General features: G+C 53.1%; 2 protein-coding genes across 2 annotated transcripts in view; both read left to right on the top strand.

Moving 5' to 3' along the window:
• The window catches only part of LOC119109295 (multiple epidermal growth factor-like domains protein 6), a 32,982-nt gene extending 24,660 nt beyond the window's left edge, over nt 1-8,322 (top strand). The window contains exons 3-4 of the mRNA XM_037232893.1: nt 131-253; nt 8,142-8,322. Coding sequence (XP_037088788.1) covers nt 131-253; nt 8,142-8,233 — 215 coding nt within the window. The 3' untranslated portion in view covers nt 8,234-8,322. The remainder of the gene's footprint in view (nt 1-130; nt 254-8,141) is intronic.
• LOC119109293 (multiple epidermal growth factor-like domains protein 6) overlaps nt 1-10,035 on the top strand; it is a 64,274-nt gene that overhangs the window by 7,921 nt on the left and 46,318 nt on the right. The gene's annotated exons all lie outside the window — the stretch shown is intronic.

Raw genomic sequence — 10,035 nt, forward strand, 5'->3', positions numbered from 1 at the left:
ACTTCGCACGGTAATAATTCGAATACTAACGGTAGCACCCCTGAAAGTCCTGGCATGCCCGTCCGGCTGCCCAGCGCAGCCCCACCGCGCTGCGCCGCCCAGCCCAACTGACCGGAGGGCCATGTTTCAGACTGGAACGAGTGCGACCGTGACAACGGAGGCTGCTCGCACGACTGCCTCAATACACCGGGCTCCTTCCTGTGTACTTGTCCGCACCAGATGCGGCTGGCCGGCGACGGCAGACGCTGTCTCGGTGAGTCGCGAGGCCGTGTGGTCGCTGTTTCCGTAAGTCGCGAGACCGTGTGGTCGCTGTTTCCGTAAGTCGCGAGACCGTGTGGCCGCTGTTTCCATGAGTCGTCAGACCGTGTGGCCACCATGTCCGTGAGGGGTGAGACTGTGTGGCCGCTATGTCCTTAAATCGTGAGACCGCGTTGCCGCTATCGCCGTATGATGTGAGATAGTGTGGCCACTCTTTCCATAAGTCGTGAGACCGTTCGGCCGCTATGTCCGTAAGTCGCGAGACCGTGTGGTCGCTGTTTCCTTAAGTCGCGAGACTGTGTGGCCACTGTTTCCATGAGTCGTCAGACCGTGCTGGGGCCAGCCCACGCTGGTCCGGTCGCCCGGTGTAATGCGTAGAGACATCCACTAAACTGTCAGGCCCCGACATAAGACTCATTTGAATGCATTCAGCTTTACGAAAGTTTGCAGACGCCTCACCCCACACGCTTGAGCAGTGATGAATCGCGTGTCGCATGTCTTATAACACCTCCTTTTCCATCGGAACAAAGTGCACCGAGCTCATTCGCACCATACCTGGGACGCTGCTGCCTTTTATGCGCGCCTGACGACTTGTCATTTCCATAATCGACAAGGGTCCTCTCGACATGCACACGGGAAGCAGCCCATTTGTCCAACGGGCCCCGACCGGCGCCCCCCGCTGGGTCGGTCGTCAGGCCGGCGGGCCAGTTTGACACCGCCGACACTATAAACAGCGGTAGCTCACGTCCAGCAGGCACTCGGCCGGTCATTAGCAGGAGCCGGCTCGTGCCCTCGCCGTGACGACGCGACGACGCGGCGCATTTGCGGCGCCGGTGGAAGCGCCCCTGGGGAGCGGCGGGCGCTGACGCCAGTCAGCCCCCGACGCCGCCGCAAGACGGGGGGCGGCGGCCAGGCAGGCCGGCGGCGCCGGCTGAGCTGATGGCGCCTTTGATAGCAGTGCGCCGGCGGAAGCTCCGCTGGAGAGAGGCGGGCGCTGACGTCGGTCAGCCTCGACACCGGCGCAAGACGGGGGGCAGCGGCCAGGCAGGTCGGCGGCGCCGGTTGAGGTGATGGCGTCTTCGATAGCAGTTGGTGTTAGAAGAAGAAGAAGCTTCCGTTCGCTTCACTGCGCGAAGAGGTGTCATTGTTGGCATCAGTAGCTCCGTCGCCGACGACGTCATCTCGACTCGCGTCCCGACAATGTGAAGTCAATCGAGCTCCTGCAAATGCGACACGAACTCCAACGAAATCGTGCTGCATCGCGTGTTAGCCTCATGGCTCGGGGGCACCGTGACCCTCGTGGTTCCTTGGCTCTCGAGCTAACACTTGCAAGCTGTTTTTAGTTTTCGTGGATCGCTCGGACACATGGACGGTGCAGCGCTTCCCCGCGCGCGGGGCAGCGTACAGACACTATCTAGACGTAGTTCTCGCTACTTTCGTTGCGCGAGGAGCCGGTGCCGTTGGTGTCGGTGTAGCACTGCTTCTAACCATATGACAGTGATTCGCACCTAAATGATGCAGTGTATTCTTGTAAGTTGTTCTTAGCACCTGCGTCGCTGGACAATCTACTGCGCGTGGCAAAGGCTTTATTCATCGTTGCTTGAGTCTTGTGACATGTGTTTCCTAGACACCCATACTATACCGATGCTATAGTATAGGTTTTTATAGTGTAGCATGCTTTAGCACGGAATGTATAGAAAACTTGTTCTCAACGACCTGGCTAATCTGATCTTTGTTCAACTGATTTCTACTACGCAAGCGAAAATGTGTCCACGCTTAATGCCAAAACACGCGCGCCACCTTTTTGCACGCCATGTGATCGACAACGATTTCGAACAAACTTAAGTATATGTTGTAGATCGTCACGAAGGTTGAACCTGCCGTATGCGTTAACTTCACGGCAATCCGTGCAACCGTCTGTGCTGCGCGTGTGGCTAAAGAACTGCGGACAGATAGACGGACAGACAGGCATTTATTTACACGATCATTATGAATCATGTGAGCCGATAATAACGACTGAACTCGACGCTTGCTGGGTTCGTCTCTAAACACCTGTCCACGGTTCCATGAAGCTGACTATTTTGAGCACCCGAAACAGATCTAATTGGTTAACTGATGGCTTTGCTTCTGTTGGCGACGGCGGACTTCGTGGCTGCGCTTATCAGGAGAATTAATGTCTCAAAGCAGCATTAATTTCCCACTGTGGGCTGTTGTGTTCGTTGTGATTGCTATCGTGCGCTATTAAGTCGTTTGCGTCGTTCTGATGATTGTAACGGGTGCACAGTACCATAAGAAACTATAAGATAACTTCAGAATAGCGCGAGACGAAATTTTGGCAATGCAGCAAATTGGCAATGCAATGGCAATGCAATGAATTTGGCAATTGGCAATGCATCAAATGAAATGTGAAAGAGAATGTGATGCAATCGCTGTGCAGGGAGCCGGTTTGCAACTTCACCAAAACCTCCCTGATAGACTCACACCAGACATTTCAAGAAAAACGACTTAAAAATATCATAACAAAGGTGTTCAGCGAACAGATCCCCAGACGGCCGCCAGTTCCTAGAACTGTTCATATTGGACGCGATCCTGTCCAAGATTGCAGCTTCCCTTGGCATCGCCGGACCCCAGCCGCTCTGTCAGAGTCCAATGAAGGGTGTGTTCCCATCGCGTTCATTCCGGGGTGTCGCGGATAAATCACCGGTGTTGAAAAGACCGGTCCGCGCCTGTGACACGTACAAACGACGATGACGACAGCCAAGTGGTGTTGTTCTGTTGACCGTCCCTGCCCCCACCGGCGGTCAGGGGGGAGCGTGCCTCGTCCGTCTCGAGCGACGTCGGGTATGTCTTCCCCTCCCTCCCGCCCTGGAGACGACCCCTGCCGCTCCCCGTCTCGTTGGCCGCCGTGAGCTGGGGCCACGGTCAGGGAGGGCTACAGGCTAAAGATGGAGCGTTCGGGGCCGGCAAGCGTAGTGCGTCCGAAGCGGGCCCTAAGCAAGCGTAGACCGTGTCCAAGCGCTGCCCGATGAGACCGCCCAAGATCATTGCACAGGTTTGGGCTCGATTCCAAAGAGCAAACTTTCAAAGATGACAAAGCGTTTCCATGAACGAAAACTAACAATCGTAAATTTATGCTATCGACTTCATAACCATTTAACACAAATCACTCAAGGCTGGCAAGTACCAGAATCTGGAAATAAGCAGCTCAGTTTATCCAGAGAGAGTAAGGCCGGATATAAGAACTACGCATTTCCATGGTGTCCAACGACAGACCGGTAACGCCGGTCCACCACGGTAACATGCACAAGCACGTATGTACTGCTGACAGTTCTTGCAGCATAGCCCATATGTGCCAGAATGCAGCAACGGAGTAGCAGACCACACCGAGGCTCGCGGGTGAACTAAACCTTTTAGAAGCTCATGATTTATAACTAAGCGCCAGGGTGACTACAATGAGCGAATTGCTAGAGAGGCATGGTTAGGAACTTGTAAGCACGAGCACACCGAGTAATATCCCCTGATTGAGTTCCGCGTTCAGTAGGTGGTCTTGTGGTCTCATGGTCATATGGTCTTGTGGTCCACCCGGTCTTATCCATCAGTTATCCCAGCACCATGCGAGTCCCTGAAAAATGACAGGCCGCTGCGCACACTGCGCGCAATTATGAAAATTGATGCGTCAAAGCAAAGCTACACGGCATCGCTCGGTAAGCCCGCGTTAACGTCGTGTGTCTTGGCGGGGGGCGTACGCACATAGTGGCCTTGGGGCATGCCCCCTTCCGTATCGAATTTATGGAATGTAGGTATTGGTATGTACGTGACTAAACATTAACAATCATGGCATGTCAGGAATATACATGAGAATAAGAAATAAAAGACATGCGATGTTGTTTCACGACTCACAGAACCTTGCGCGCCTCCACAGCCCGCTGGACTTGGCTTTCAGTGACAGTTGTTTAGCTGTGCCTCCCTCCCCTTGTAAAATTCCACGCCCTTGCTCGTGCAATAACGCTTGTGGTGCGGTGGAATAATGAGTCATATCCCAAAGCGTATTTCCAATAATTTCAACAAAAAATTAATTATTTTGAGCTAAAGACTTTAATGAAAGGTTAAAGCTTTTGAACCTTTAAAAATGACAGGAAAAAGGCAAGTTTCAGGAGCCAGTGATTAAAAGGCAACAGATGACGACTATCTCAGTGTTGAAATTATTCATTCCAACGTACGTGGCTCCTTTTATTGTAAGAATTTTTATTCAAATGTGACAATGAATGCAATGAAATGTGCATACCTCCATGTCATCTGGTTTTTGGTGTCTGGTTCTGAGCTGCGTGCCTTTTTTACCTTTTTTTGCTTTGCCGCTCTACTTTGCATTTTCTTATCTTACACATTTCCTTGTGAGCTGGAATTCATAGCGAAAAGTATTACGTCATATTTCCAGTTATCGACTAGATGTAACTTCCAGCAAAGCAAGCAAAGGATCTGAAATTTGCTACACTTCAGATACAGTCACACATGCTCACTTGTTGATACTTTATTGAACCATAACGGATATGAAATAAAATTAACGCTGCCACAGCTCTGGGCAACAGACGCTAACACATACGGGTATACACATGGTGCTACCACACTTCTTTAAATGATAAGCAAACACATTTAAATTGCAACACAAAAATAGCTCACAATGCTTTGTGAAGCGTCGTGTTCACTAAACCCTGGCAAATCGTCTTCATCGGCACTCTACCGTTCCCACTGCGGCACCATTGGTTCTCATTACAGCCGTCGGTCCTTGCATCCGTACCAGGATGACAGATGATCCCTGTTGCCCACCCGCATCATGGGTGATGCTAATCCTGGCTACGTCTGATCATTGCATAACGTGTGCCGAGTCTCCGCCGTCCTGGGGATCACGGTTGACAGCCCTTCTTATGAGCATGACCACGGATGGCACTGGATGCCAGGCATCGTTTGTCTCCGTTTGTGATTCGCACCACCTGCTGGGGACTGGATGCAATCCAGGTTTACCGCTGCATAATGTGTGATTCTATCAGTCGGATTAAAGGACGATATATCCGGCGCCTGATTATGAATGGCACCGCTTGATACTGATAGCAGACAGCGCGAAAATGATTTATGGTGCACGCCTGTTGTGCCTGGTAAGATACGTCAATAACTTTGAACACGTCGCCGAACCCGGCGATGTCTGTTGAAAGGCAGACGTGTTAATGATCCTTGCAAAATGCGATCATGATCATTCCGTTGCGACCACATCGCCTGTTGTAACGTAATGGGTACGACGGGTGCTACGTCTGTTATCGCTGCCTGGCTGGGCAGCAGCGTGTCTTTCATCGCGGCCAGGGCTCGTCAGCTGACATGTCGGTCATCACTGCAGCTGCTCGATTGGGCTGGCCCGGCACGTTGTCCACCGCCACCGCCCGGCTTGGCGCCGCGCCGTGGCCGTGCCCGTTGTTGTCGTTATCAGCGGCGGGTCTGTCATCACTGTCTGGAATGGTATCGTCTCCAACGTGACTACAGGGTGGGACGTAATGTCCGTCATCACTGTTCAGCCGGACCCCATGTTCATCATCACTGTCCATCCGGGCCCCATGTTCATCATCACTGTCCATCCGGGCCCCATGTCCGTCAGCACTGTCCAGCCGAGCCCCATGTCCGTCGTGATTGGCAGTGGGCAAGGCGGAACGGACACTACCGTCCACCGGGACGCCTCCTTACCCTGCCTGCACACAGACATGCGCCTTCCTGCCCACCATGCTGCTAACATCAGTAGAAACGTATGGGAGAGTATGAACATAGAGCACCTATCAGTCCCCTCTCCCCTTCCCCAGCCCACCCTCACCCCCTGAAATTCGTCCTGCATCGGCAGGGGATCGGTGCGATCCCCAGATGGGGTCGAACGGCACCGGCTGTTGGTCAGTTCCCTCCACCCCACTCCACCCTCACCCCCCGAAATTCGTCCCGCATCGGCAGAGGGTCGGTGTGACGCTCAGATGCAGTCGGAGGGCGCCTGCTGTTGGTCAGTTGCGGTCGGTCGCGACAGATGAGCGGCGCTCTGCGTCCTCGTCGCTCTCCTCAATCCGCCGTGGAGAGCTGAACAGAAGAGCATCAATTCAGCGCGAAAGGCCCCGGCAGTAAATCGCCGGCTGTGTACAGAGCAGTGTCAAAATGGCGGCCATAAATCGCCGCAAGACTGCCGGCAGACGCGGTCTTTGCGCTTGTTCCCAGCTCCGTTCAAGGTCTACTGACGGCTGGGTCTGACAAGCTATGAGTTGCGGCAATGGTGCAGCTGTTTTTCCGTGTTTGCCTCCGCGTTTGATCGCGGTTCAGTCCTGATTTGGAGATGACCCAGTTCGGCTGAGGTTTATGAGGCACCGGCTGTTGTGTGGGGTGCAGGCGCGGGTGCCTTGGAAGCCGTCAGTGAAACACTCAGCGGCGCTGATTATCTGTCATATGAATGAATATACTAGCTCCGTCCGAGAGCAAATGGAGGTTGAGTGAATTTCTGTTGGCTGCTGCTGGCCTGCACCTGAGTCCGCTATCTTTTCTGCTTGCTCGAAGTTAATGGCACCTTTGGTGGTCGTCTGGCCCGTTTATATCTCGTTCTGACATGACGTGCGGTAAATCAGTCTACGGGTGGATTAGTTTTTCGTGCCATCGCCCTCCCGTGGTGTGTCAGTAAATATACAACGTTGCAACCAGTTACTTCTCATGCCGTCACCAGGTCTTCTTGAGTCCTGATCATGACAGCTTTTGGTCATGGATGCGTCACAGCCCAATTCCCTCCTTGGAATCGTTGGGATTCGAACCGGTCTTCCGATCACGAATTTAGCGTTGTATCAACTGAGCTGATCAGGAGGGACCGTCCCATCCTCCCCGACGCGTCCTTTCCGGTTAGCTCAGTTGGTAGACCGCTGGCTTTGCATCCACAGGATCTCGGCTACAATCCTACCAATTCCAATAAAAAAATTGTGGCTGTGTTGTTGTTGCATCACTTGTTGTTGCAACAACAACACAGCCACAATTTTTGCATCACTTCTTTACCAAAAATTGTTGCATCACTTCTTGTATGCAATGCAATTACTGTTTCTCTTGTACTTAAATCTGCGTGAAGAGTAAACCCGCGAAAAGCGGTGTGATCCACTCAAATTGTTGGTACGTTTAATCGGTGATCAAGCATTATATTAACCTTTTTCAGAGAGTGCTGTTTCCAGTCTTTCTACTACTTTAAAATGGTTCCTTTCGAGAATACAGTGTATTGGAGCTCACCAACCAGCGGATGCAAAAACCTCTGCGTGCTTTCGGGCCATGTTTCTCAGATGGACTCACCAGGAATGTGTGAAAAGCTATGAGTGTAGAAATAAAATAAAAATCCTAAGCGCTGGCGTGAGTACTTTTTGTTGTCGATGTCAGGAGTGTCTTGTGTAACTCCAAGAGGGAATGAAACAAGTATTTTTACCCCTAGCTGAGTAAGGTGACACAAAGATTCTAAACGTGCAGAGTAATAAGGGGTTCTTCATAAGGCGACAATGCATAAGAAAAGTGCACCGCTATCCAACTCGGGTTCGATTTCATGTTCGAAGGCCCAAGGGCTTAAACGTAAAGAGTTTTTAGGTGTCCTGGCTGGTCTGGGCCCCTGGTCAGTCTTATGGCTTTCCAGATTTTTCTGAACGTGTGTATTGCGTTACCTACCGATATCCAAGTCTTCTTGCGCGTGTACTGGACCATGACCATCGAGTGTGGTGTTTCCCGCGAGTAACCACTGTCGCACCTCCGTATCCATTCCCCACGTCTACACGAGTCTGCGTGCTCTCCCGCCTTTTGTCGGCCATTCCATGACGTTGGCTTGCTTTTGATGTCTTGTTTTGTTGCAGGAGCTAGCGAATGCTTGAACAATAACGGCGGCTGTGCTCACATCTGCGATGATTCCACGGAAGAGGTCAAGTGTCGATGTCATCTCGGGTAAGAACATATTCAGAGAGTGCTTTTTGGTCGTGTTTGGAGCCAGCTGCTGTTAGTGTGGAGTATGAGGAAAGACAATGCTACGCTGTCCCTATCCCCATTTTATCCACGGGAATGAGCTTTATTTAGAGGTCTTCAATGCGCCAAGTGTTGTCCTGCGCTAAAAAGGAAGATGCCACTGCAAAACATGTATAGTGCTGGCAACCGGCCGGCATTCATAACTGCGTGTTTTCTAAGCTGGTTTTGAATTAGAATGTGAAATAACTTCTTGCGCAAAGTCGAACGAATCATTGTGACACCTTCCCACTACTGATGCTGAAGCTTGCCCACCCAGCCACTTGGCTACGTAGGGCAGCTCCCACGCTGTCGGGCGCACTTGATGCAGCGCTCGGGGTACGAATCATGAGAAGTCCTATTGTATTGGCAGCTACCTTTCCAACATGATTGTGCTTGCATACACGCGGCCGTGAATCAACCCTTCGAATCATTATGCGTCAGAACCGAAACCCCACGCGATGCTACGGGTTTTGGCCATCGCCGCAGCTTGCTCCATTTCACTTTCAGTTCCCGAGGGACGGTGGCGAATGAGTCTCAGTGTTGATTCCTATCAATGATTCCGACCACCTGCATGATACGGATTATCGGCACCCCGTGTGTGACTAGTACGCTGTGTGATCGGTCGCGATGCATGACTGGCATGCTGTTGTGTGGCCGGTACGGCTGTGTGGCCGGCATGCTGCGTGGCCGGCACGCTGTGTGGCCGGTATGCCGTGTTGCCGGTATGCTGTGTTGCCGGTACGCTGTGTGGCCGGTACGCTGTGTGGCCGGTATGCTATGTGACCTGCACGCCGTGTTGCCGGCACCTGTGTGGCCGTTACGCTGTGTGACCAGCACGCCGTGTCGCCGGCGCTTTGCGCCATCGATACCCTGTGGCCTCGGCGCCCGCTGCCGAAGCGGGGCGCCGTCGCTGACCGACTCAGCAGCGGCGCCGGTGGTGGCGCTGGCGCGCGCCCGACGCCTTGTTTACGGACGCGGCTGGGCGTCAGCGCCGGCTCGGGCGGCGGCGGCGGCCGGCTGCCCGCTGGCGGCGACCATTCTTCAGTGGCGCCGGCCCGCCGGTGTGCGGCCCGCCGGCGCGATGAGCGGTTGCCAGGCCCGGGCAGGTGTGCCCGACCGCCGCGACCGCCGCTGCCGGTGTCGGCAGCGGCGGCCGCGCCGGACCGGCGGCGCGACGGACCGCCCGGCGCGGAGTGCCGCTGTTGCTGGGACGGCGATAGCGCCGTCGCCCCATGGGGAGGGAGGGGTGCGGTTTGATAACCGACGTAATCAGTATGGATGGGGTGTCAAGTTGTCGGTCTCCACGGCGTATGCTGCAAGTGAAATATCGATGAGCGGTGCAGTGACAGTCATGGGCCATATTTATGTGATAATAAAATTGCAATGTTTTTATGTCCGTCCTGTGCCACGTTTCAAATTATCCTCATTGCTGATAAACGGACCCTCGAGGGGCCCTTGAACCCAACGTCGTGACCCATAGCAATATCAGGTAAGAAATGATATGTTAAGTTCCTTTTTGTAGTGCTGGGTGTAGCACATAAGTAACACATGGATGTTTAGCCAAACGTTGAAGCTGCCACTGAAAGCACAATTAGGCGGGCTGCGACCGGATACTAAACAGAGCTTTTCTGGTCTATCCCGAGCTGCTAGGTTGCTGAGGTGTTTACGTCTACTGATGAATCTTTTCTGGCTTCGTTCGGAACCTCTCTGGGCTATCTTGGTCCATTTCAGTCTCATGAGTTCATAGTT

The sequence above is a fragment of the Pollicipes pollicipes genome, unplaced genomic scaffold (genome assembly GCF_011947565.3).
Source record: "Pollicipes pollicipes isolate AB1234 unplaced genomic scaffold, Ppol_2.1 Scaffold_7231;HRSCAF=8579_pilon_pilon_pilon, whole genome shotgun sequence".
NCBI classification, from domain to species: Eukaryota; Metazoa; Arthropoda; class Thecostraca; order Pollicipedomorpha; family Pollicipedidae; genus Pollicipes; species Pollicipes pollicipes.